At 54.6% G+C, this 27,155-nt stretch overlaps 2 protein-coding genes across 5 annotated transcripts; both read left to right on the top strand.

Moving 5' to 3' along the window:
* PDE4C (phosphodiesterase 4C) lies at positions 1-25,718 on the top strand. 4 transcript variants are annotated; one of them, XM_041763870.1, is made up of 17 exons: positions 1-37; positions 418-509; positions 5,872-6,077; positions 16,618-16,809; positions 17,360-17,396; positions 17,487-17,560; positions 17,835-17,887; positions 18,243-18,355; positions 18,436-18,529; positions 19,072-19,235; positions 19,435-19,533; positions 19,915-20,079; positions 20,173-20,272; positions 20,899-21,053; positions 22,770-22,892; positions 23,149-23,331; positions 23,862-25,718. In XM_041763870.1, exons 2-17 carry the CDS (start codon positions 468-470, stop codon positions 24,246-24,248), a joined length of 2,187 nt encoding a protein of 728 aa, XP_041619804.1. In that variant the 5' UTR covers positions 1-37; positions 418-467; the 3' UTR covers positions 24,249-25,718. The 4 variants fall into 4 exon arrangements, with proteins under 4 accessions (XP_041619804.1, XP_041619805.1, XP_041619807.1 ...); XM_041763871.1 differs by lacking the exon at positions 1-37 and adding an exon at positions 39-63; XM_041763873.1 differs by lacking the exons at positions 1-37; positions 418-509; positions 5,872-6,077 and adding an exon at positions 13,368-13,626.
* Positions 7,587-8,991, top strand: LOC121495845 (cAMP-specific 3',5'-cyclic phosphodiesterase 4C-like). The gene has a single exon (XM_041763874.1). The coding sequence runs from the start codon at positions 8,470-8,472 to the stop codon at positions 8,710-8,712; it is 243 nt and encodes an 80-aa protein (XP_041619808.1). The 5' UTR covers positions 7,587-8,469; the 3' UTR covers positions 8,713-8,991.
* Positions 25,719-27,155: the final 1,437 nt, after the last annotated feature.

Genomic DNA, 27,155 nt, shown 5'->3' with positions numbered 1-27,155 from the left:
GACTCAGACAGGACTCAGCGGTGGCAGTGAGTACCAGGTCTGCCTGAGCCTAGCGGAGCTTGTGTGAGTTTGGGGTGGGCAGGGCGGTTCTCAGAGAGTGGACTTGGGTCCCAGAACCCATCAGGACTGGGCTAGGAGCTGAATGGATCCCCCGTGGGGCCTGGGGCCACAGGATTTCTTCCTGAAGGTCCTGATGCTCCAAGGCTGCTGACCCTGACGCAGCGCGGCAGGAGGCTTGGGGAGTGTGTGAAGGCACCAGGGTGCCCCTGCAAGGTTCTGGGTGGGCGTCCCACACTGGTGTCTGCGGTACAGCCCAGGCTACCCTGACTGAGCAGCTGCAGCTCTAGGAAGGGCGCAGGGTGTGGGATGAGCTCCCCGTCGAGGGGGAATCTTATTGGGGTATCGCTGGGCTCTTAGGGCCTCAGGGGTCTCACATCTATCTCCCGGGGCTCAGAGATGCCTGCAGCATGAGGCGCAGCGGAACAGCGCTCTCCTTCCTGCTGAGTGAGGTGAGTGGGGGTGTGGGGGGAGGGCGGGCTGGGCTGTCCAGGCCATCGGGAGGGGCTCACAGTACCACCCTTAATGGAAACACCCAGAGCTGCCTGGGGACCTACTTACAGATAGGGAAACTGAGGCACAGAGCAGTTACCAGGAGTCTGGGGCTCAACCCTGCTGTCCAGCTCCGGGGCTGCAGCCACTGCTTTCGGGATCACGCGAGCAGCAGAGGAGGGAGCAGCAGGGTCCCTTTGGGTCTGGGTGTAAGGTTTTGACTGCCCAAGGAGAGGGGGCTTGGGTGCCTTCTCCAGGGAGGGCATGACGTCACACCTTTGGGGCAGGGCCAGTGACCTCATTCCAGGAAACTGAGGTAGTAAGCAGAGAGAAGCCAGCAGGAGCTGACTTTGAATCCCAGGCTGACTGACTGATCCTGTTTGCTTGTATAAAGAAAAGGGCTAATGTCGTGCGGTTTGAGGGAGGGCAGGATGAGCTGGTCCCCTGCAGCCGGCAGGGTCCCACATGTGCGTGGACTCATTTATCCACACCCCAGCTCTGAGAGTGCCGGATCCTTACCCAAGGCCTGTGGGTGGAGAATAAGGATGAGGGTAGTCCCAGTTTACAGGTGAGGAAACTGAAGCACAGAGAGGCTAGTCCTCCCTCAAAGTGAGTGGCCAACTGAGGTTTGAACCTGGGCCTCCAGGACCCTTGTCTGTGCTCTGAACCCCACTGCTGAGTCCCCCATACCACTGCAGCCACCCAAGATCCTCCTTTTTAACATGATGTGCTAGGAGGCCTGGGTCAGCGGCCCCAATGAACCCCCGCAGCCATCTCCCTCTCTGAGCCTCACCTCTGTAAAATGAGGATCCCCTAGAGCTCCCCCTAAACACTCGATTTACAGCATCAGTCATTCTACTTGTACATGGAACGCCTATTGCATTTGGGGCCTGACTTTGGAAATGGGGGACATAGAGGCTCACGGGTTCAGAAGACTGATGTTCAACTAAGAAAAAAGATAAAATTTGGGGAGGGGTGAGTAGGAATGAGACTGCCCACAGTTTGGCAGGAAGGACTTCTCTGAGGGGGTGACATTTAAGCTGAAGAGTAGATGAAAACAAGCAGCCAGTGATGGAGGAGGGCTGGGGGAAGGGCTTTCCCCACCAGAGGACACAGCTCATGCAAAGGCCCTGAGGCAGGTTGGGGGGGGGGGCTGAGGCAGGTTGAGATAAGGGAGAGAGATGGAGGAAGGTGAGAGGTGAGAGGCAGCTGTGGGGAGGGCCTAGGGGCATGTAGGGTCTCAGCAGCTGCTATGAGGGATGTGGATTTTGTTCTAGGGATGCTGGGAACCACGGGACAGGTAGGAGCAGGCAAGGGACCCATTTAGGGTTTGTCTTAGAGGCAGGAATTGCCGTAGCAGCCAGGGCTAGCACATCTTGAGATCTTGGGGACAGGCGAGATGGACAAATCAGAAAGCAGCTTCTCAGCCTCCCTCCAAGCCCTTCCCCCTCCTCCCCGCCTGCCCCCCTTCTTCCCCTCCTACTCTCCCAGGGCTTTCTGTCCCCACTCCAGCCTCTCAACAGGGAAAGCAATTAGTCTGGAGTGGCAGATTGATTAATGCTGCAGCTGAGAGGCGGAGAGGACCCTCCCCTCTCCCGAGGGCAGCTCTGAGAGTGTCGGATCCTTACCCAAGGCCTGGTCCAGATTGGGGGGGCAACCACCCCCCAAAAACTGTCTTGTCTGTTTCACCCTAAAATCTGCCTGCCTCGGCACAAGCCGAGACCCAAACATCCAGCTGCCTCCACTGGCGCCCGTTGGGGGTCGGGTGATGTTTAAACTTAGCCCTATTTATCTTGGTGCTTCCCCCCAAATCCTCCTCACCCAGGTGGCCTCACCCACCCAGGTAACTACATGGCTACTGGTTATCTGGTGAACAACTAATCACTCATCATAACCGTGGCTTATCCTTGAATCCCCTTGAACATCCATGGCCATGGCCCATCTGTCAGCCCCCAAAACACTTCCCAAATCGACCCGTGGGGCCCCACCACAATCTATGACCTACCCAGATGCTGCCCCTCCCCCCAAACAGCCCCTCTGCTGAGACAGATGCAGGAGGCTTCCTAAAACTATAAAACAAATCACATCTCTCAAAAGATCTCAGTCCATTCCCGTAATCAACTCCTAGCTCCTTATTGAACCCCCGAAGCCCTGCATCAACTCCCCACCCACTCGTCTCCCACACTCCACTCCAGCCCCTCTGCTATTTCTCAAACCCACCTACTCAGTCCCACGTCGGGGCCTTTGCACATGCTGTTCCCTCTGCCTAGTATGCTCTTTTTCTAGCTCTCTCCTGGCTAGCTCCTTCGCTTTCAGGTCTCAGTCCCAAGTTACCTCTTCAGAAAGGGTCCTATCTAGGCCTGGACAACATTAGCAGGGTGACCTCTCGACCCCCACTCCCATCACCCTCCATGCTCCTACATGGTTTAATTTTTCTTTATCGCACTATGTGCTGGAACTATCTTTTTGTATTTGTGGAATGAATAAACGAGTGAGTATGAATGTGGGCAAGTGGTTTCTCCATCTGGAACTCAGCTTCCCCAAGAAGACAGTGGGCAGGTGACATCTCAGTGGGCCTCCTGTTCTGGGAGGGGCCCACTGCACCCACACACCCCACTCTCTGCTTTCCCTGCACATCCTCCCAGCCACCAGGAACCCTCCCAGGGGATGCCTAGTGTTGAACACTTAGATTTCTACATTAGAACTCAGGCACTCTTGGGAGGTTAGGGGCGGGAGTGGGAGTGAGGACCGGTTAAGTATCCTGGGTCCTAGAAGGATCAGATCTGTGCACAGAGCTAAGTGGGGATGGGGGACACCGAGCAGCCCCCTCGCTGTGTGACTCTCAGCCAGTCATTTCCTCTTCTTCTGTGAAGAAATGGCCTGTAGAGGCTCAAATGATGTGTGTTTCTCATACCTTCTTCCCTGCACCCCCTTGCCCTAGGTCTGGCCCTAATTAGCCATATTTTCTTAGACCTCGGTTTTCCCATCTGACTGTTTTGTCTGTTTGCTGAGATAGATTAATTTGTGAGGCTCAGTGGCATAGCAGGAGAAGGGTGGGCTGCCCCTCTGAGATCCACCTTTTCCACATCCCATTTGCTCCTTTGACCTCCCCCCAGCACCCCTCCCCCCACAATGCCATGAATTCTAAGTCCTGGGGTTAGTACCACTGACAGCTCTCAGCCTGTGACCAGAAAATGTGGGTCTGTCCTTTTATGATTAGTAAGTAATTGGTACCATTTTCATCCCATTTCACAGATAGAAAGACTGAGGCATGCTTTTCCTACACCCCATGGCATGGAGTAAACCCAGTTCTGTTGAGCTGGAAAGACTCAAGTTCTGTTGAGTTGCTGACTCATCAACTCATCCTGATTCTGTCTGATTTTCAAACATCTCAAGTGCTTACTCCGTGCATGATTGCCAACACCATCTCATTTAATTTCTCCTGTTTAGTGCTTCCTTCAAGAAATGAGGCAGCAGGGGAGTGCCTGAGTGACTCAGTCAGTTAAGCATCTGCCTTGGGCTCAGGTCATGATCCCAGGGTCCTGAAATCAAGCCCGGAGTCTATCCCATTCAGCAGGGGAGTCTGCTTCTCCCTCTACCTCTGCCCCTGCTTGTGTTCTCTCTCTTGCTCATTCTCTCTCTCAAATAAATAAATAAAATCTTTATTTAAAAAATGAGATCCGGGACTCCTGGGTGGCTCAGCGGTTTAGTGCCTGCTTTCGTCCCAGGGCATGATCCGGAGTCCCAGGATTGAGTCCCGCATCGGGCTCCCTGCATGGAGCCTGCTTCTCCCTCTGCCTGTGTCTCTGCCTCTCTCTCTCTGTCTGTCTCTCATGAATAAATAAATGAAATCTTTTAAATTAAAAAAAAATGAGATCCCAAAGCTCAGAATTCAGGATGTATTTACCAATAGCAAACTTGGGCAATATCCTAGCCTCTGAATCTCAGTTTTCTCGTTTCTTTTTTTTTTTTTAATTTTATTTATTTATGATAGTCACAGAGAGAGAGAGAGAGAGAGAGGCAGAGACACAGGCAGAGGGAGAAGCAGGCTCCATGCACCGGGAGCCCGACGTGGGATTCGATCCCGGCTCTCCAGGATCGTGCCCTGGGCCAAAGGCAGGCGCCAAACCGCTGCGCCACCCAGGGATCCAGTTTTCTTGTTTATAAAATGAGAACAATGGTGGGTGTCTTGCTGGTTCAGTTGGTAGATTATGTGACTCTTGACCTTGGGGTTGTGAGTTCGAGCTCCACTTTGGGTATAGAGATTACTTTTAAAAATAAAATATCAAAAAAAAATTTTAATAAAATGAAGATAGTGGTATAAAATAGCCTTGTGGTTGGGATGCCTGGGTGGCTCGGCGGTTGAGCGTCTGCCTTCAGCTCAAGGCATGATCCTGGAGTCCCAGGATCAAGTCCCACTTCAGGCTCCCTGCATGGAGCTTGCTTCTCCCTCTGCCTGTGTCTCTGCCTCTCTCTTTCTCTGTGTCTCTCATGAATAAATAAAATCTTTTAAAAAAATAGCCTTATTGTGCCCTTGTGAGCTAATCTATGAGGGATTCTTAGGAGAGCCCATACATGGATTGAGTGTACAAGAAAGGGGAGCTATTGGTGCTGTTGTTATTAATCATTTGTTTACTTACTGAATGTTTCATTTTTATACATTAATAAAAATATAATATGATAGAATACCTTTAGAGGGCATATTATTGCAATAAATAGCAGTATACATTATACAACATTATACATAATAAGTATACTATGTATTAATTGATTAATAAATATTTCTGCAATGCCTACTGTGGACCAGGCACTATTCATATCCTGCAAGTTTGAGATCCATATACCCATTTCGTAGATAAGGAAGCTGAGACTCAGAGAGGTAAATCCATTCAGGGAGAAAGCAGGACTCACAGGTGCCTAAGTGGATCAGTCGGTTAAGCATCTGCCTTTGGCTCAGGTCATGATCTCAAGGGTCCTGGGATCAAGCCCTACGTTGGCTCCTTGCTCAGCCAAGAGACTGCTTCTGCCCCACCCCTCCACTGCTTGCACTCTCTCTCTCAAATAAACAAAATTTTAAAAGAAAAGAAAGAAAGAAAAAGAAAGAGAGAGAGAGAGAGAGAGAGAGAGAGAGAGAGAGAGAGAAAGAAAGAAAGAAAGAAAGAAAGAAAGAAAGAAAGAAAGAAAAAGACAGACTCAGTTACAGCTCTCTGGTCCAGACCAGGAATATGGGTGAGGGCATCTCAGAGCCTCCTCAAGGTTCCCTGTGTCCCAGGGAGGCTCCCCGCCTGGGAACTTGCTTATGTATCACCACTGTCTCCCCAGAGAGTCCGGGAGTCAGTGGATTCTGGTGTGGTCCCCATGAGCCCACTTGGCAGTGGTGTCATCCGGAGAAGGTTCTCAGGGACCCCACTGCTGCCACCGCTGTCAAGCCGCCTTGGAACCCCTGGAGAGGTTGAGCCCAGTGCCTGCGTCGTGTTCACCATCGAGGCTCGAGGGACAGAGCCAAGCCACCATCCAGCCCCAGGAAGGTGAGGAGGCAGATGGGGAACAAGGGGGCCAGTCTCAGGAGACAGAGAGTGCCTCATCTAGATGAACCTTTCTCTAACTTGTTCAGAAAACATTTATTAAGCACCTACTGTGTGCTAGGACTTGCACTAGGAACATAGCCATGGGCAAGCAGGTGTTCAATGGCTGATGATGGAGAGAGACTTATACCAGGTGGAGAGATCAGGGTGCCATGGGAATCCAGAGGAGGCTTCTGACCCAGCATTGGGGGTTACAAACAAGGTGAGGAAAGGACTACTTGGAAGAGGTGGCATCTAAGGTTAGCATGAAGGATGAAAAGGAGTCAGCCACAGAAGCACAGAGAAACATATGCCAATTAGAAGGAAGAGATTGTACAAAGCCTTGGACTCAAGAAGATCAGGTGTATGAGGAACTGAACACAGACTGGAGGGGAGCCTGAGGATGTGGGCAGGGGCTGGACCACACAAGACCTTATGGGGAGCATGGGTGGGGGCATGGGTGGGTTTTCAAGAGAGTGGGTTGATCAGATTGGCATTTAAAAAAATTCTCTGGGACTAGTGTGAGTAGAATTGTCAGGTCTTGGGTAGTTCTGGGCAGGAGATGGTGGTAGCTGGACCAAGGTGGAACCATGGGCTGGAGAAAAGTAGGTAGATTCAGAAGTTATGAGGTAGACACACCAGGCATTGGTAAACACCAGCAGGAAGTAAAAGAGAGGGGCCACTTGTGTGGACAGCTCCTGGCCTTTGACCTTTCACATGTGACATCCCTTTTCATCTTTCCAACAATGCCAAGATGTGGGGACACCATCGTTATTTCCATTTTTCAGAATAGAAAACAGGCTTGGAAAGAAGGAGTGACAGCCAGCCAGTGGCACAAATCATGTCCCTCACCAGTGGACCAAGTTGTCTTCCCCTGTCATTTTTGGAGGGGAGGGATCTAAGAGGAAGCGCAGTGACTGAGCAGCAAAAAGAAAGGAGAGAGAAGAGTCATTTGTTTTCCACTATCCATCAAGACAGCAGTACTGGGCCTTGAGCTCAGTCTGTCTGACCCAAACGTTTCCAATTTTTCCAACCTGGGGACACAACTAAGGTAAAGGGTGGATAGTCTCCATGATAATTAGCCTTGAAATATCCTTCTGAGATCATGGCTCTTCCTACCCCCAAACCTACTGCACCAAGTGGCCCCAAATGCCTCCCTGCCCCAACCCAGAGCCCACATCCACCCACCCAGCCCTGCTCCTGTGTATGTCTACTTCTGTTAACCATAATAGAAAATGTTCTCATCCTCCCTTTGCCACTTACCAGGAAATTACCCCTGAGATTAGGATGCCTGGTGGGCAGGGCCTTGAGTTTCTAGAACTGGGAAAAGGAGGGGCAGGCCTGGGATTTGAGGGCAGGAATCTTGGCTGTGAGGTGGGGCCCAAGGCAGAGCGGGACGAATGAGATCCCATCATTTCTGTTGAGGGTCTGGGCGTTGGCGTGGCTATAAAAGGGTGCCCCTCTTTACCCACCCCCACTGTTGGCAGCCCCGACTAGACGCAGCTTCTGTGTCCCCATCCTAGGGATGGGAAGGCCCTGCTACAACGCTCCCCTCCAGGATCCTTGCCCTTTGTGAGTGGGGGTTTCAGGACTCCAAAGAGACCCCATCTGAGGCTGAACCGCTAAGCCTACTTTCCTGAGCTTGGCAGAGAAACACCATCGGTGCCTACCTCTGAAGACCAGAGCCCTTGGCTCTGCTTCCAGACTCCTTGCTACGGTCATTGGGGAGGGTTGAGGACCCGCCGCTGCTCAGCTTTCAGCACCTCCTGGGTGGACGACGCCCTGGTGTGGAGGTGCTTCTGAACCCCAGTCTCTCTGCGCTTCCTGCAGCTAGCTCCTAGCGTTTCATCCACCCGGAGCCCCTGAATCTACTACCTTCTTCCCTTTCAGCGCCAAGAGAAGGAACAGAGCCTTAGCGCTGGCGGGTGGGGGAGTGGGGGGGGGTCCTCCAGAGCCCCTGTCTCCCTGTTCTCCCTTCGGCAGCGAAAGGGAGGACAATTTCTGTCTTCTCCAGTCCGAGCTCACGGCTTGACCCTCTTTCATTCAGCACTAGAGGGGACAGCAAACCATTCTCTGCTCTGGGGGTGTCCCCAATCCCTGTTCCAACCCCCTCCCCAAGTTCTTCCTCGCTGTCCTTCAGCACCACCGGGCACGGACAGCTCCTCGGCGTCAGCCCCACCTTGAGCCCCTGCTTCTACCTTCTCCCGCCTCAGCACCTCCAGCGCGGACAGCTCCTCGCTGTCGCCTCCACCCCCGGCCCTGGCCCGACCCGGCGCAGACACTCCTCGTTCCCAGGGACGGCTCCCGCGCCTTGCTCTCTCTGCTCCCCGCTCTCCCCGCTCCCTTCTTCTGGCGCATGGAGACCCCAGGGGTCCAAGAAGGCGCGGAGGCATCCAGCGAGCTGAGTCGCGCTCGCAGCCGCCAAGGCGTAGCCAGACCCCCGAAGCACTTGTGGCGTCAGCCCCGGCGCCCCATCCGCATCCAGCAACGCTTCTACTCGGACCCGGACAAGTCCGTGGGCCGCAGCGAGACAGACCGCAGCCCGCGGCCGGGGCTCGAGAAGTCGCGGCGCTCCTGGCCCACCTCCTACAGGCGGTAGGTGGGCGGGGGCAGGGCACTTCCCGAGGCGTGGGGGAGGGGCGCGCGGGGCCTGGCGGGAGTGGGGGAGGGTCCTGGCTTCTCCAGGGGCGGGGGTCTCTGCTGCTTGGCTTGAGGCCAGTTGTTTGGAGGGAAAAGCTGTTTTTATGTGGGGTAGAGCTGGAGGGTGGTAGTGTCATGATTGCTTGTGGGGCTCTGATGGGTGTGCTAAGGTGCGATCGCATCTGAGTGTGTGTATGAGTCTGAGCAGCTGCGACCCGTGTGTGAGTGTCCACAGTCGTGTCTCTGTGGGGGACTGGATATGTTTGGGTGTGTGTACACCAGTTGTGTACGTGCCTATGTGTTTCCCCTTGTGGTGCCCATGGGTGTGTGACTGGGCATGACTTCACTCTGACCCAGCTGGGTGTCTGAGGGTCCTCCAGATCTTGGAATGTCCTGGGATGTTTGTGGGGTTTGTGGCCACCGTGAGTATCTGAGGGCAGCTTGGGGAGGATGTATAAGAGCAGCAGGACGGGCTGTCCACAGCACTGGGGAAGCAGCCTTCTCTGTGGTCTGTCCAGCCTGCTGTAACCCGGGAAGGAGTGGAAGCCTCTCGGGGAGCCTGAGCACAGGATGTTTTTTCCACACCAGAAGAGATGGAATGGAGAAGTGGGGAGTAAAGCCGGGATGGCTACTCCTCCTTTTTCGTATAAACCAAGGGGAGGACTGGCAGGGGAATAGGACAGAGACAGAAAAGAAACACAGAGAGGAAACAGGGGCCTTAGAGGGACCAGAGGTGGCGGTCTCAGGGCTGGAAGGCTGAGGAGCTAGAGGACTGAGGAGCAAGATGTAGGAGCCCCAGGCCCTCCTGGATAGGAGGGGGGGCCACCTGACTCTAGGCCAGATCTAGAGGCTGGGGTTTGCGGCTCGGCTGTGTGGCGTCTGGTGAGTTGCTTTCCTCTCTGGATCTTGGTTTTCATTTTCTCCCACTTTGGGCCATGGACCTCCTGGGGCCACTGACTTCTTACTTAATCAACAAGCCAGGCCTAACGTTCTCAGCCTGGTCCTCCAGCAGCTCTGGGATATATCTGTGGCAGATGGGCCCCATGGCCCAGAGGGTTTGGAGCCATTCCCAGGTGACCCAGCAGGCCCCTTGCCCCCACCAACATCCACATCCCTCAGCTCCTCCTTCCCCCACTCCCAGTGACTCATGATTTTCCATCTTCAAGAAAGAACAAACAGACGGGTTTGCGCCTGTCTTAGGGGGGAGACCCCAAGTGGCTCTGGAAGGCAGGAGATTGTGTTCCTGTGAGTGTGCATACATGTGCGTGTGTGGGGAGGGACTCAGCCCTTGGGGAAGCTGGGTTTAAGGACAACCTACTGTGTGGTCCCGAAAAAGTGGCAGTGCTTCTCTGACCTCAGTGTTGACAGAGATGCAAACATGAATCCGTACTTTCTACATTTTTGTCTTAAACTTTCTGTTTAGGAGCCTGGTTCCCAGATCTGGCTGTCCTCCCCACTGCCCCACGCAGATCATGTGGTCTGGGAGGATCCTAGAATCTTGTTCTGCAAGTATTTATTAAGCACCTACTGTGTGCTGTACAGGTCCTGTACTGGAGACACAGCAATGGGCAAGCAGGTGTGGACAGGCTGATAGTGCAGACAGTTACACCAGATGGAGATAGTACAGGGTGATCTGTGTTGTGATGGGGAGAGGTTGGGGTGCCAGGGGAGCCCAGAGGAGGCTTTCTGAGAAAGAATAGCTTGAAAGATGTGGCATCTAAGCTTAAATTGGAGGTTGAAGAAAATTTAGCCAGAGAGACTGAAAGGAAGGACGTGCCAAGCAGAATGAACAGAATGTGCAGAGCCTCAGACTCAGGAGGATCAGGTATATGAAGAGCTGAACACAGATTACTGTGGCTGAAGGGTGGAAGGAGGAGACTTTCTCTTTATTTCCAAGCATTTATTGAGCACCTACTGAGTGCCAGACACTGAGGGCACAGCTGTGAGCAAAGGGAGGTACTGCCTTTGAGGGCCTAGTGGGCAAGGCAGATCCAGATCAAGTAATCATGACAAGGAAATGTGAAATTGTACCCATGAGAGAAGGGAGGGCTAGTCAGGGAGGGCTTCCTGGAGAGGTCATGCTCCAGCTGTGACCTGCAGCATGAAAAGTCAGCAGAAGAAGAGCATCTGGGCAAGGGCATGGGGTGGGAGTGAATCTGGCTGGTTCAAGGAAAAGTAAGGAGGGGGATGAGGCTGGAGCAGAGTGAGCCAAGAGGAGGGGGGTAGAGAGGCTCAGACCTCAAAAGGGTCAGACCACACAAGGCCTTCAGAGAGGTATAGCTTAAGTTGGAAAGGCAATAGGGAGCCATGGGAGGGTCTGGAGCAGAGGATGGTGAGATCTGACCCATGTGAGCATCTATACACTTGACTTAGCCCCTACTCTCCTCTCTTTGTCTAGATTCTCCATAGAGACTTGGGCAAGTCATAGCTCCTCTCCAGACCTCAGTTTACTTGTCTGTAAAATGGGCATAACAGCACCTGCCTCCCATCCCACTGGTGCCACCTGGTGGTAGAGGAGAAAAGTGTCTGTCAAGGAAAGAATAGCTTCAATGGGGGAATTCAAGACAGTTATATACTAAGGGCACTGGAGTTCTGGGCACTTCCTCAGGTTATGCAGGACACAGGACAAAGTCAGAACAGGGGTCCTCATGTCCACCCTTCTTTCATCCTTAGTTCCTTACCCAGCTAGGTTGGGACCTCCCAGAGTCAAACAGACCAGGCTTCAAATGCTGAGTCTTGGCTCTGTGGCTCATTTTCCCCATCCAAAAAGCTATTAATAGAGCATTGCTGTTAAAACTGTTAATAAAATATTTAAAGTTGAATCTATTAATGTTTCAAACCACTAAACTATTAAAACTCTTGATAAAAATTAATGTCAGAGTAGCCTCTGGGACTTCAGAGGGGATGGAGTCAGTTAAGCATTAAGTGGGAGAGGGCACAGGCTAGGGAGCCCTGCAGCCTAGGGCCGAATGACCCTGGCTCTGCCGCTCAGGGCTGTGTGACCCTGAGCAAGTGAATACCACCTCCCTGTGCCTCAATTTCCCCATCCACAAAATGAGCCTGATAGTCCTCACTTTGCAGAGTTGCTCTGAAAATCAAATGACTTTTACATGTGCCACCCTTGGCCCAGCTCCAGGCAAGTAGGAAGCAGTTTGTATTGATGCACTCTAAGCTTTCCATTGCATGTCTGTGACTTCTGGGGAGGGACTGAATCCTTCCGTGCCTCAGTTTCTCCTTGGGGACCTAGGACTCTTACAGACCCCTCCCATGGGGCTGAGGTAGTATCAGGGCTCTCTGACCCTGTCCCCAGTGTCTCCACCCAGCTGATCCTGGCAGCCTCTACCCCCTGGGGACTGGCTATAATTAGGTCCAGCCACAGCAACTACAGATGGTATTTTTGACTTTGGGACAACAAGTCTGGTTCCCACCAGGTGTCCGGTTGCAGGGCCACGAGGGCAGGAGGGAGTTCCCAGCCAGGTCCTTGAGACTCTGCACTCCTGGGCCCCAGAGTGCCCCTTCTCTGAGCCTCCGTTTTCTCATCTGTACAATGGGGACAATAAGATGGTTGGGAGTCAGAAGAGAGTCAGAGTCTCCTCCCTGTGGCACCTGAGGTTCCCCCATGGAAGCTCTAATCGCCCCCTTTGTACATCAGATTCCCCTAGGAGTGTCAGAAATGTAGATGTCATTTGCCTAGGGACCCCCAAAATGCACGAAGTCTCCTGGGACAAAGACAGGGGAGGGGGTGTCACCCCACAGCAGGGACACAGTGTGATTTAGAGCTTCTGTGTGGCCTCAGCTGCCTCTGCCTCTCCCATGGGTACTCAAGGTCCTGCCTCCAAGTCTGTCACCCTGAGACTTGGTTTCCTTTTCTGTGGAACAGGGCACAGCCATCCTAGCACCAGCATTCAGAGGATAGTGCACCTGCTACATACCCCTGACAACCCCCAGAATCTCCCTTTCCAGGCCCCTGGTCCTTTCTGGGGCAGGGGAGAGGCAGCTGATGCTTCACAGACGGAAGACCTGGCGGGAGTGGAGTGCGGATGTTTGTCCAGTAGAGACAACAAGAGAGGGGAAAGGATCCAGAGACAGGGCCTGGGGAATGTCAGAGCAGGTGGGGGTCATGTGGGGACTTTGTGGAGGGGGACTAGGAGAGGGGGAGCTGGGTTCGAACCCCACTGGCTTGCAGCAAAGCCATGCACCCGTTACTACGTTTCTCCAAGCCTCAGTCTACCCACCCGGCAAAGGGTGAAGGGTTTGTAGTTTCTGGGCAGCCACTGATGGCTTCAGGCCTCATTTTCTCCATATGGAAAATGGGCAGAGGGGTATTGGAAACACTGTGTGGGATCTGGGCAGCCCCTCAGCAAACTCCATGCCTTGGTGACCCGGACACTTCCCTTTCTGGCTTCCGCATTTCACTCTTTTTCAGCCAAGTTGTCAACCCAAAGCTGCCCTAATTGGGGACATGTTGACATGTTGACAAAGGGAAATGGCTGAGGTCAGGGTTCTGGGGCCCAAGGGGCCACCCCCAAAGGGAGGGAGCAGAGAGTCGCGGTCAGCTCAGTGCCTCAGTTTCCCCATTTGTCGCGTCGGGGCATCAAGGAGAGGTCGAGCGGCGAGGCGGAGCCCTGGAGCCCTCTGCCCCCTCCCCGCCGGGCCCCGCCCCCGCGGCTGTCCAGAAAAGGTCCCGCGCAGCCCGCGCTGGGTTCAGCCTCCCTGCGGTCTTGGCGATGCAGGGACCCCCCGCGCCCGCCCCGGCCCCTGGGCCCAGCTCCCCTCGGGGCTCCCCGCGCGGCTCCCCCGGGCTCTTCAGGAAACTCCTGGTGAACCAGAGCATCCGCCTGCAGCGGCGCTTCACTGTGGCCCATCCGCTGTGGTGAGGCGAGGCCGAGGGCCTGGCGGGGGTCACCAGAACCGCTAGGCTGGAGGTGGGACGGGCAAAGTCAGGGATAGGGGGAGCCGGGTGGGGGATCAGGGTAGGGACGCTCTGCTCCTCCCTCTCTTTCTCGGTATCTCTCTCCCCCTGCCCTCTCTACTTGGAGGCTCCGTCCTTCTCCATCTCTGTCTCCCTTCACCCGCTGCCTGTGTAAAGCCCGGGGGACCAGCGTCTGTCCTTTTGCAGCCGTGTGGCCCAGAGCAGGACGGGCTGAGGCTCACGTCTCCTCCTGACCCTAGCCTGTCGGGGGCAGGCGGGCCGAACGCCCTGGGAGTGAGGGGAGGAGGAAGTGACTCCTCCCCTTGATCTCGCTCCCCCAGTCAGTCCCGGAGCCAGCAATGAGATGGCTGGGGGGGCGGGGAGGGGAGCAAACACTAAGCCTTCGGTGTGTACAGAGGAAGACCCGATTTGACGTGGGCCTTCGAGGCAGGGTGTTCGCAGAGTAAGGGGGCGAGTTGTGTGTCCCACGGAGAAAGCGGACCCACGTTGGCCGAGCGCCGGTTCCTCGCAGTCGCACTCGGTTGCGTCCTACAAAGAGTCCATCCAGCGATCTGAGTTCGAATTCCGACCCCTCAGGAAGCTGTGATCTCGTGGGGCTCGGGGACGGCGAATGTGTTTGGCACCTTGCGCTAGATTGCTGCCACATTAGCGCTCACTTGATAATTTGGCACCTGCCGGCTCAGGGACTGAAGGTCCCTTCATCAAGGTCACACAGCCAGTGACAGCTGGCAGGGTGGAGGCAGTCGTGACTGTGGTCCTTGGTGGCACCCTTTCAGTCCGGGAGGGGCGGGGTGTCCCAGGTGCGGGAGAGCGCCGCCAGGGCACCAGACCCCTGCGCAGAGGGGTCCCTGCGGAGGGTTCCGGAGAGAGCTCAGGGGCGTGGAGGGAGAGCCCTCGGTCCCAGAAGGTGGGGCTGGAGGAGGGTGGGTGGGTACCTCTGAGGCCCCCTTGCCTCAGTTTACTTATCTAAACGATGGACAGACGCACGGTTCTCACAGTCCAGGCGACCTCGCCCCGCGCCTCTCGCGTCATGGAACCACAGTCTGACCCCACCGCTCCTGGCTAAGTTTAGAGCAGAAAGAAAAACAGCTTTTCTGCGCGGCGCGAAAATCCCCGCCCAGCCCTTAACCCTCTGCACCCATTATTTAGATTCGAATCCAGCACCTTGTTGCCTCTTCTGGCCTCAATTTCCTTGTGATCCATACGCTTGCTCTTCCAGAACCTTTGGGGAGGGGTAAAGGGGGCAGGGGGTCGCCACGCCCAGGGCTCCCCCTCCGAGGGCAGGTTTGGGTCTCCGCGGCCGCTAGCTCTCCTAAGCGTCTCTTTGCCTGCCTCGGAGCCCCGGCCAGGGCAGGGTAGGGTTAAGAAGCCCCGCCCCTCGTGGTGACGTCACGAAGCCGGAGCTTGGACACCCCAGCTGTCTGGGGATTCTCTTAGAACCGCCGAATTCGAAAAGGCCGAGGGCGGCCGGACGTAGCCGAATATGTCCGAATTTACCCGAGTGAGGCCGGACTGGGCCGAATTTGCCCGACTCGGGCCGAGGGCCACTGGGACTTGCTCGGAAACGTAGCGCTGCTGGATTTAGGCGAACGTGCTCGTGCGCATCCTACCCTGCCTGAAAGCGGTCGGCGGTAGCCGGATCTTAGCCAGTTCACGCGACTGAACTTACCTGGGGCAGGCCCAAACCTGTGCGATCAGACCCAATTCAAGTCAAACCTGGCTGTACCTGACCGAGCCGGACCGAATCCAGCTGAACTGGACAGAATGTTGTTGAACCCCCACCCTCACCGCAGTCTAAGCCGAAACCCCTGCTCAGAGTCTTCTGGCAGGTGCTGATCCTGGCCCGTGGGCTGGGCTGGGGTCACTTGGCAGGAGACCAGGTGGACCCTGGCCCTTGGCCAGGAGCCCTGTGTCTTGGATGTCCCCCCCCGCACCCCCCCCCCCCCGTGTCGTCCTGGCTTCTCCTCTCCTATCCCCTTCTCAAAAGCCCATGACTCCCCTCTCCCAAGTTGCTAACTCCTCTCTCTCTAACTCCTCTCCAGAACTTGTATTTCCTCCACCCCTCCCACTTTTTCTCTCATCAGTAATCCCAAGGGATAGGGGTATAGTCCCCCTTATCCAGGCCGGGTGTGGCCTGAGGAGGTATTGGGGATTATCGGAACAAGGGACACTGGGGGGAGGATGGTGCTGTGGGCAGAGGGCACAGCCTGTGCAAAGACCCGGAGGTGGAAGAGAACAGGCAAAGCGTTTGGGCCTAAAATGAAACAGAAGAGGGGAAACTGAGGACAAGGCCAAATGAGCTGGGAACATGGTCGACAAGATTGGGGCAGGGCCATATAGAATGAACATCGAGCCTGGGAGCTGGGGAAGAGGACAGGTGATTCAGACCATGACCAAAGCTGACTGGGGGAGACTTGGAACACATCTAAGCTGGACCCAGGCCCCCTCTAGAAAGGAAAGCCCAGGAAGTCATTTCTAGTGCCAGTGAACTCACCATGCAACACAGACCTTAGTTTACTCCTTAGTAGTACGGGCACACAGCAGCAGTCCGCACATGCGCTGTTGTAACTCCCTAAAAGTCAGGGAAGGCATATACCACACGCATGTTAGAGAACAGGTGGATGATATCCAGAGAAAGGCCGAAACCTACCCATGGTCACACAGCCACTTGGGGACAGATCTGAAACTCATGTCCTAGAGTCCAGACTGATCCCAGTGGGAAGGGCTCTGGCGTATGAATGTGGAGACAGAGGGATGAGGAGCATGGGGTCCCAGAGTAGGGGTGCGACTATGGGGCATGTGGACAAACTGGAACCTACTTCTGCCCAACCCACTGAGGCCCCTGGGAGAATGTGACACAACAGGTGTGGCCCACAGCCAGGCATCACACGCCAGGACCCTCGTCTCTGACCAAGCCCAATCTACCTTCAGCTTTGACCTGGAAAATGGACTCTCATGCGGAAGGAGCACCCTGGACCCTCAGGCTGGGCCTGGCCTTGGCCGGGTCATCCAGGCTTCTGCTCAGCACAGCCAGAGGCGAGAATCTTTCCTGTACCGCTCTGACAGCGACTACGAACTCTCGCCCAAGGCCATGTCTCGGAACTCCTCTGTGGCTAGCGATCTGTGAGTCCAAGGCTGGTGGGATGACACCTCCCTGTTCCTCCCCCCTTCCTTAATTCCTCCAGTCCGCACACCTCCTTCAAGTGGTCATTTGAGCTGGGCTTTGAGGTTTAAGTAGGTGTTTGCCAGGCAGCTTACTTATGGGGTGGAGCATGCTGAGAATGATATCCGGTAATTCTCTGTACTTTAGTCTGGGATTGGGTGGCAATCGGGAAACATTAAGTGCGATTAGCAGCAACCGCACAAACACCTAGAGTTAGGATAGCCCTGGTAGCCACAATGAAAAGAGAAATAAAGTAATTTCCACCCTGCCTCTGTTAAGACTTCTGCCACCCCTGGTATCCGATTTATGAGATGGGGATCGATCAGAGGAGCTGTGGTGGCTTTCAGAGAAGAGTCAGGTGAGGGGAGCTCAGGGATCAGGGCACCCAAAGGAGGAGTCATGGGGGGAGGACGCGCTCAGCTGAGGACATCGAATGGGTAAAAGCTGGAAGATGGGAACCAGCGTGAGGGCTTCTCCTGGCCGCCCTTCCTGATGTTCATCTCCCGGCAGACACGGAGAAGACATGATTGTGACGCCCTTCGCCCAGGTGGGTGCCCATCCTTTGTCCCTCCTCCCGTGAGCCCAGCAGGCGGAGCCGAGCTCCGCTTTCCAACGCCGATCACGCCCCTTCCCACAGGTCCTAGCCAGTTTGAGGACCGTTCGGAGCAATGTCGCAGCCCTGGCGCACCTGCAAGGCCGCGGGGCAGCCAAGTACGCGGAGGGCGGGGCGGGGGCGGGGCCTGGCGGAGAGAGGCGGGGCCGACAAGCGCAGGCATGGGGCGGGGCCTGCGGGAGAGGGCAGGACTGGCGGGGGCGGGACCAGGCCTGGGGGCGGGGCCTGACAAGGCGGGCGAGGCTGAGGCAGGGCTGGACAGGAGAGAATGTGGCCAGCAACCTGCGGACAAGGGGTGGGGGCGCTGGATGGAGGCGGGGCCTGGAAGACTTGGTGGGGCGGTATGAGTGAGGGAGGCCATCTGCACCGCAGGCAGGCATCGGTGGAGAACCCCCTATTTGGCAGTCAGCCCCCTCCACCTACAGGTAATATGCCTGCTCCTACTCCCTCCTCCCACTGCTGGACAGCTGTGAACTTCCTCTCCATGGTGACCTACTCTGCCCACGAGTCCTTAGGCTTTGCTAACTGTAATCCCCAAAACACCCTTGGGGATGGAGTCTTCCACGCCCATATCACAGATAGGGAGGCCGAGGCCCAGGGAGGGCAGAGACCTGCTCATGGTCACACAGCTACCTGGGGACAGATCTATCACTCAGATCCTGGGGTCCTTAATGGCCTTATTGGGAAGGGCTCCAGGGCCCAGATGCAGAGATAGAGGCACGAGGGGCACAGGGTCCCCCAGGGGGGTTGAGGCAGGCCCCTGACCAGCTCGGCCCCCAGAGGACACTGGGCAGAAGCTGGCTTTGGAGACACTGGACGAGCTGGACTGGTGTCTGGATCAGCTGGAGACACTGCAGACACGGCACTCAGTGGGGGAAATGGCCTCTAACAAGGTGAGGAGGACCAGATAGCCGAGATCATTTGCCTCTGCCCACAGTGCCCGCATCATCACTGCCCTCACCTTCCCTTGCAGTTCAAGCGGATGCTGAACCGGGAGTTAACTCACCTGTCTGAAACCAGCCGGTCTGGGAACCAGGTGTCTGAGTACATCTCCCAAACCTTCCTGGGTGAGCTGTGGTGGGTCACTGCTTGGGCAACATCATAGAGGTAGGAAGAAGGAAGAAAAAGAGAGATTTGTATTACAGACCTCAATCTGGGGAAGACAGCCAGACACAGATACCTCTGACCTGATGGGTCAGAGCTGGACCACGGGGAAGAACAGAAGGAACTTTGCAGGGGAGAAGGACGTTAAAGCTAGGGTTTTGAAGGATGAGTGGAAGTTTTCCAAGGGATACATGGAGTGAACATGGAGACAGCTAGGTCTCCAGCTTGGGACATGGAAAGGACATTTGGCTGTTTGGGGAAAATTACTGAACCCCAGGTACCCAAAGGCAATGTCAAAAAGAAGGGGTCACTAAGATCAGCCATGAACAGAGAAGAAGGGTAGCTACAGGCCAGATAGGGACTTTACTCCAAGCTTACTTTGATCCAGGTAAAAAGGAAATAGGTTGATCCTGAGGCTTGGCAAGGTCCAGGACCTGAAGCTAGGCAGGATGACCCCAACAGGTCTGAATCGGTTTGCCTGAGCCCCACCCTGCTCCGTCTACAGACCAGCAGACTGAGATGGAGTTGCCCAGGGTGACCCCCATGGAGACCCCAAGGCCCATGTCCCAGATCAGCGGCCTGCGTGGGCTCCCCCACAGTGCCAGCCTTTCTGCAGCCACCGTCCCACGCTTTGGGGTCCAGACTGACCAGGAGGGGCAGCTGGCCAAGGTGGGTCCCCAGCTGGAATCCTGAGACTTGAGTCTGAGTCCTGGCTCTGTTTGGATGCCCTGTCTTGGACCTCGGTCTGCCCACTTGTATACTGGGCAGGTGGGGCTTAGTGTAGGACCTGGGGCCTGGTTGGGGGTGTCAAGGATCCAGGGTCTGAGGAAGTTGAGCTGGAGTTAAGCCCTAGTTCTTCATATTCTAGGAACTGGAAGATACCAACAAGTGGGGCCTTGATGTGTTCAAGGTGGCAGAGCTAAGTGGGAACCGGCCCCTCACAACCATCATATTCAGCATCTTTCAGGTACCTCCCTACCTTTGGTTTCTGATACCACTGGGGTTTCTTTCCTTCACATCTTCCAACCCCAAGACCTCAGGGGACATTCATTTTCAAATCCTCCCTGATACCCCTGAATGGCATACTTTGAGCTGCATATGGAAGGATGAATGGGAGTTCACTGGGTTAAAAAATTCATTGCCAACAAGCCTCAGCCCTGAGCCCGGCCCTGAAAAGACCCAGTCTTGGAAGGAACAGCTGGAGGAAGATACCCCCTGCTTTGGGACGTCAGGGATAGACCAGAGGGGAAGGACAATGACCAAGGGAGTTTAGAGGGACAGAAGAATGGGAACAGTGTGTGCTGCTGGCCAGAGCCAAGGCCTTGACTGGAGGCCTGTGATGGACCAGGAACGGGACCTGCTCAAGACATTTCAGATCCCAGCAGACACACTTGCCACCTACCTTCTGATGTTGGAGAGTCACTATCATGCGGATGTGGCCTACCACAACAGCCTACACGCCGCTGATGTGGCTCAGTCCACGCATGTGCTGCTGGCCACACCTGCCCTCGAGGTACTACCCTGAGGCTAGGGGCAGCCCCGGGAAGGGGGGGGTGCAAGGTGCAGAGAACCCACCCCTGACCTCCTACACCTCCTGCCTGCTCAGGCCGTTTTCACAGACCTGGAAGTCCTGGCTGCCGTCTTTGCAAGTGCCATCCATGATGTGGACCATCCTGGGGTCTCCAACCAGTTTCTCATCAACACCAGTGAGTCGGAGACAGGGCCGACCTCCACCTGTCAGTCATGTAACCTCAGGCCCACCCATTCCTGCTCTGAGCCTAGCTTCCCTGTTTGTGAAATGACTGGGACAATCCCTCCCTTAGGTGCTCAGAGCAGTTCCAGGTACACAGTAGGTGCTCAATAGATGAGAAAATAACACATGTGGCAGAACTGACCTGGAGCCACAAAGATTTTAAAGTTCAGGGTCCTCTGAGGTTTCTGAAGAGCTCAGTCAAATAGTTATGCGGTGCCTCTTGTGTACATCCTTGGAGAGCTGGAGATAAGAGTGGAGCCTTCTTCCTCAATGATCCCAAAGTCTAATAAAATGACGACTCAGTTGTTCAGTCAACCAACTCTGAGTAGTCTCCTGTCATGCCAAGTCCTCGAGGAGTCCCCAAGTCTCAAGGAGGCAGAGCCAAACACAGATGCCCCCAGCCGTGCAGTCAGGGCAGGACTAAGGGAAAAGAGAGAATTCTAGAAGGCTTCCTGGAGTAGGAGGCATTAGAGTCGGGGCCTCCACGGATGAGTAGGATTTTGCCAAGGGCTTGCGAAACCTGCTTTTGGGTGAAGTGGGCCGGGGGACAGGACTTGGGGCTCTCTGCCTCCCCTGCAGACTCAGAGCTTGCACTAATGTACAATGATGCCTCTGTGCTGGAGAACCACCACCTGGCCGTGGGCTTCAAGCTGCTGCAGGCAGAGAACTGCGACATCTTCCAGAACCTCAGTGCCAAGCAGCGGCAGAGTCTGCGCAGGATGGTCATCGACATGGTGAGGCCACAGCTAGGAATGGGATGGGGTGATCTTGGCCTGGCTGGGGCTTCAGTTGGACCTGGCCATGTCTCCACTCTGAACCTGAGCTTCCTCCTCTTAAAATGGGGCAATGACCATCCAAGCCCTGGTCGGGCGAATTAGGTGCTGGCTGCACATCACACACTGAGTTTCTGAGGTTTCAGGTACAGTTTTTTTCTGAGCCATAAGTCTGTCTATTTGATATTTTTCAGACTGGAAGACAACAGTAAGTCTCGTGCCTCAATTCATTAATCTATTATTATTTATTAATTTATCATATCATTCTCATTAATTTTTTTTTAATTTTTTTTTATTTATGATAGTCACATAGAGAGAGAGAGAGAGAGAGAGGCAGAGATACAGGCAGAGGGAGAAGCAGGCTCCATGCACCGGGAGCCTGATGTGGGATTCGATCCCGGGTCTCCAGGATCGCGCCCTGGGCCAAGCAGGCGCCAAACCGCTGCGCCACCCAGGGATCCCTTCATTAATTTATTATCATCTTAATTAAGTAGGCTCCATGCCCAGCGTGGGGCTTGAACTCATGACCTTGAGATCAAGAGTCACGTGTTCTGCCAACTGAACCAGCCAGGTGCCCCTTATTCATTAATTTAACAAGCATTTATTGGACACCTATTGTGTGCTTGCCCTGTGCCAATGACCAATAGAGTTCTGGCCTTTATCAGACTCACAGTCTGTGAGGCAGATGGACCCATAGGTGGAGCCACGTTGGGAGACCTGGAGAGAGAACTGTGGGATGAGGTGGGATACTCAAGGTTGAGGAGGGCTTCCCCCGGAGGGAACACTAAAGCTGGTGGGGCTTGCAGGGTGTGGAGGGCCAGGAGCAGGGGAGGAGTGTTCTCAGCAGAGGGAACAGCATGTGAGGACAGCTCAGAGAAACCAAGGCTCTGACTGAAGAGGTATTAAAAGTTTGATGGGGTGGAGCTGGGGCCTTGGGCAACAGGTACCCCCAGTGGGCGGATCATTTCAGGCAGATGGAAAATTTGGGGAGAGTTTTTGAGATTTTTATCTGATTCTCAGAGAAGCCCATGCATTACATATGGATCACCCCTGGGTTAGCTGGGTCCAGTTAAGTTGATGGGTTTTTTTTTTTCAGTTAACTTTTAAACAGCTGTGCTCAGAGTTGAACCTCCTTCTAAATGGCTGAAAAGAGCCCTTTTGGCCACATGGTGGCCACAGGAGGGTGGTCGGGAGCATCAAGGCGGGTCCTTCCTGGTTTGAGATCCCCTGCAGCTCCCATGGCTCTCTGGATAAATTCCCCATTCTTCCCCGAGACCCACTGCACTCCCCACCCTCCATTGCTACTGCACTCACTTGCTCCTCTATGTTCCTCAGCTCATCCAGTCCCAGGGCCTTTGCACAGGCCATGCCCTCTGCTGGGCCTCACCACTGCCCTCAGGCACAGCTCACCTCAGCCCCAAGTTTAATCTCCCTCCCCCTTGCCCTGTCCCATATGTGAGATGCTCCTTGTAAACCTAACAACCTTGGAGAAGGGACCATTGACTCAGCTCCTCTTGTGAACTGGGTTTGCAGTGAATCTTGTTACATCCCGCCGTTTTATACATGAGGAATCTGAGGCTCAAGGGCTGGGAGTCAGAGTGGGTGTGGGAGTTGGGGAATGAGGGGTGGAGCAGGTGCAGTCCTTCATACTTGTCATCCTCCCTTGTCTGCCCCCAGGTACTGGCCACAGACATGTCCAAACACATGAACCTCCTGGCCGACCTCAAAACCATGGTGGAGACCAAGAAGGTGACTAGCCTTGGAGTCCTGCTGTTGGACAACTACTCTGACCGCATCCAGGTGTGTGGCTGGGTGGGCCCTGGGGCCCTGGTGTCCACGGCTCTCATTTAGCTTTATTTATGAAGCATTGACTGTGCACCAAACTTGAAGAAATGGAGGCACCAGAGTCACAACACACCTATGCCTTAGCCAGTCTTTCCCAGCCTCAGTTTCCCCACCTATAAGATGGGTGTGTTCATGGCACCAGCCTCTTATGGGGGGATACCAGGCCTGAGGGTGGCCGGGCCAGAGCCCTCCTGAGCCTTCGTCTCCCCAGGTCTTGCAGAACCTGGTGCACTGTGCAGACCTCAGCAACCCCACCAAGCCGCTGGAGCTGTACCGCCGGTGGACGGACCGCATCATGGCCGAGTTCTTCCAGCAGGGTGACCGGGAGCGTGAATCAGGCTTGGATATCAGCCCCATGTGCGATAAGCACACCGCCTCGGTAGAGAAGTCCCAGGTCTGAGGGCCCCTGGGCTGAGCCACCAGCAGACACTGAGGGGAGGGAGGGGAAACAGTGGGTGAGCTGAGCCCAGGAGTCCTGGCTTGACCACAGTGGGCCAGTGACGGGGAGGGGCCTACGGGTGAGGTCTGCACTGGGTTGTGTGGAGTCAGGCCTGGGACGCGTTCTCTCTGGGCTGCAGAGAAAGGGATCTGCACTCGTGGAGTTTGGAAATGTCTGTTTTGGGTGACATGGGGCACCCTGGAGGGGCTCCCAGTCTGGGGGACACATACATCCAGCCCTGAGGGGTCAAGGCTGGAGTAGAGGGAAAGACTTAGTGGTTGCAGGACTCCAGAAGGGACAGGGGAGGTTCCCTAGAGAAAGGGTTGTTTGAAAAGGGTTTTGAAGGTTGAGTAGGAGTCGGGAAATGGCATTCCAGACAGAGGGAGAAAGCTGGGCAAAGGCCTGGAGGCTGGACTAGGTCTAGGTTCCATGGTGACTCATTGCGTAGCTACATCCCCCACCCCCACCCCCATATCAACCCACAGGTGGGTTTCATTGACTACATTGCACACCCACTGTGGGAGACGTGGGCTGATCTGGTGCACCCAGATGCCCAGGACCTGCTGGACACACTGGAGGACAACCGTGAGTGGTACCAGAGCAAGATTCCCCGTAGTCCTGTGGATCTCACCAGTCCCCAGCAGGACAGCCCTGACAGGTTCCACTTTGAGCTGACCTTGGAGGAGGCGGAAGAAGAGGAGGAGGAAGAAGGAGCTTTGGACACAGAGGTCTCGGAGTCACCTGACACTGAGCTCTTGGCCCCTGAAGCCAGCCCAGATCCTGGGGCCCCACTCCTGGACAACCAGAGGACTGGGGGCAAGCCCTGTGTGGACCATGAGGCCAATGTGATGGCTGAGCCCTTTGGCACCTAATGGCTTTCAGTGGGTGGGTGGGTCTTCCAGAAGGAGGTTCTGGTGGCCTTTGCCTTGCCTCCCCCCACCCCCTTCCTCCTCATTGAGGGAGACAAACAAGCTTTTAGTTATAGGCAGACCGTGGGGTCAAATTGGAGGCACTTGGCCAGGGTCCAGTCTGACCCTGGGCTTTTCCAAGAAAGCTCTCCAAGGGGCTGGGCTGGGGGTAGCCTCGTCCAGCGCCCTTGGGATCTCCCTCCTGGGTTTCCACCCCTGGTGTGGAAAGAGGATGTCTCCCAGACCCCTTGCCCGCCTTCTCCAGTGCTCATCCTGGAGGCACATCCATCACTTTATTTTTATTCTTTCACTCTTGATCACATATTTATTGGGCACCCACTATGTGCCAGGCTCGTACCTGCTGTGTGCTTCTAGGGTAGCCCCACGCAAGGGGGTGGCGAGTCAGCCCCCAGGAGACATGCCCCCTGCAGGTGCCTCTCTTTCATCTGCCAGGCAGCTCCATGCAAGAGAAGGGAAACTCTAATGGGAGAATTTTTAGCATCAAAACTTCCAGACCCAATTCTGGCTCAGGAGCTGCAGTGAGGAGCAATAAGACACAGGAAAGACACTGTGTCGGCACCTGTTTCTGAAGACTGACTTAGCTTCTGGCCTCCTGTGCACTTGCTGCTTTAAGTCACTGTAGTTTCAGTCTTGGGGTCTCTGGGTTCTCTTCTCCTTAGCCCCAGGACCCCCCTGCTGGGTCCCACCCCCCACTTTCTCCCTCTTACAGACCAGCAACAGAAGCACAGCATTCTTGCCTCTCCCCTCATCTGTTTCTAAGGCTCCAAATAGGGGGAAGGAGGCTCTGAGGCTTTCTTTCCAGTTCTAGCCCCTTCTGGGCCTCAGTGTCTCCTCTACGGCCTGATCCTAGTACTTGGGTCAACTTTGGTTGGAGGGTGACCTTTCTGAAATATCTTAGAAATGTGAGGGCATTGAACATGTCTCTGGGGTTAAATAAACCCTATTACCGAAATTAATACCATCCCCACCTCAGGGATGGGGAAACTGAGATGCAAATAGGTCCTGTTGCCTGCTCCAGGCTATGCCCCTGGGAGCAGGAGGTTAGCCAGCGGCGCCCCCTGGCGGAGAGAGGCGGACTGAACCCGAGGATTCTCCTTGACTTCCCGACTGTTTCTCAGGCTCCTGGCCTGGTGGAGCTCTTGCTGAAGGGGCCTGTCTCCATGGCAGCAAAAGAGGCGTCTCTGCTTAAGTATTAGGTTTTATTCCAGTCTCCAGAAGCCTCAGTCTCCCGCGCCCCCGCCTCTGAAGAATTATAACAGGACACAAGTCATCCAGAGGCCTCTGGCTTCAAGAACAGCTGGCTTCATTCCTGAATAATTCCATTGATAATTCCATTCCACTGATAATTCATGATCATCACAAGTAACAATCAAATTCCACAGAAGGAGAATTAAAATTCGTCTGGGTCACAAACTTGGTGCCTTTCCTTCCAGACGTTTAAAAGGCAGAGATTTACGGGCGCCTGGGTGGCTCCATGGGCTAAGCATCTACTCTTGATTTTGGTTCAGGTCATGATCTCAGGGTCCTGGGATCAAGCCCCCAGTTGGGCTCAGCCTCAGTGTGGAGTCTGCTTGAGATTCTTTTTCTCCTTGTCCCTTTGCCCCTCCTCCCCCTCCTCTCTCTCAAAACAAACAAACAAAAAATCTTAAAAAATAAATAAATGAAAAGCAGAGATTTAGGGGATTTTTATGTATATTTTTTCTCCTTCCCCCTTTACTTACAAGTAATATGTGTTTTATGTGGAGAATTTGGAAATACTGCAAAGTGATACAAAAGGGAATAAAATTTTGCTATAACCTCCCTGTAGATCATCTGCCTTTAGCATTTCCCTTCTCTGTTTTTTTTCTCCACCTCCCCTTCAGTTTGGGCCAGAGACATCTCTCCATTTCCCTCTTAGTGAGTGCGCTCCACTACTCATCTGGCTTTCCATACTCCAAGCTATGTCCCCACCTCAGGGCCATTGCACACACTGTGCCCACCACCTGGATTGCTCCTCCTCCATCCTCATCCTCACCCATTGTGTCTCAGCTCAGCATCTCTTTCCCCTGCAAAGTCTTCCCTGACTCCCACACCCCCAGGCTGGCACTGGTGGAAGTTCTTGGGCATTCTGATACATGTCCGCCACCCTCTCTACACCCCAAACCCTGTAAGTCTGGGCCAGGTCCACGACACTATCCTTATTATCCCCTAGAGATGGATATTGACTACTTCATGTCTCTTAACCTCTCCGAGGTTTTATTGTTTCATGGGTAAAATGGGCTATTTATGAGGATCACATAATTGCAACAGGTAACATTTGAGAAGAGTGTGTCCTGAGCCAGGAACTGAGCTGCCTGCTTGAAGTGCATGTTAACTTTGCCTTTCTCCTCTCATTCCACAGATGTAGAAACTGAGGCCCAGAGAGGGGCAAGTGAAGTCACTTGTATGTTCCAGGTCCCCCACTTTCTCCTGTTTAGGGTCCTTACTAAGGGGCACAGTTTTCGCCTTTGTGGCCCACTCTACACCTGCCGAGGAGGATTGGAGAAGGTCTTCAGGGTCCCTTGGAACTTTCAGCCCTTGCAAACTCCTAGGGTGACACTTGGGGCCTCATTCTGCCCTTTCTGTTAAGGAAACAAAAGTTGTCGGGCCTATCTCATTCACAGAGCTGGAAAGAGGCTGTCCTTTGAGTTTGTTTAGTGAATTCCAGCCTCAGGGCCTTTGCACTCATTGTCCCTCCTTTCTGGAGCATTGTTCCCTCACCTCTCAATCTGGCCAGCTCTTTCTCCTTCAGGTTCCTGCTCAAATGCCACTTCTCCAGGGAAGTCTTCCCTAACCTCTCTGGCCAAAGTCACCCTCTCTTCAATCATTCAT

Source organism: Vulpes lagopus, chromosome 7, assembly GCF_018345385.1.
Source record: "Vulpes lagopus strain Blue_001 chromosome 7, ASM1834538v1, whole genome shotgun sequence".
Taxonomy (NCBI): domain Eukaryota; kingdom Metazoa; phylum Chordata; class Mammalia; order Carnivora; family Canidae; genus Vulpes; species Vulpes lagopus.
The sequence above is the reverse complement of the archived record's forward strand: the minus strand, read 5'-3'. Positions and strand labels throughout refer to the sequence as shown.

Excerpts from the sequence above, each read along its gene's own strand:
- LOC121495845 (XM_041763874.1), top strand. The coding sequence starts at position 8,470 with ATGGAGACCCCAGGGGTCCAAGAAGGCGCGGAGGCATCCAGCGAGCTG.
- PDE4C (XM_041763870.1), top strand. The coding sequence starts at position 468 with ATGAGGCGCAGCGGAACAGCGCTCTCCTTCCTGCTGAGTGAG. Across the intron at positions 21,054-22,769 it reads GCAGGATGGTCATCGACATG|GTACTGGCCACAGACATGTC; the intron begins GTGAGGCCACAG and ends GTCTGCCCCCAG. Across the intron at positions 23,332-23,861 it reads CCTCGGTAGAGAAGTCCCAG|GTGGGTTTCATTGACTACAT; the intron begins GTCTGAGGGCCC and ends ATCAACCCACAG.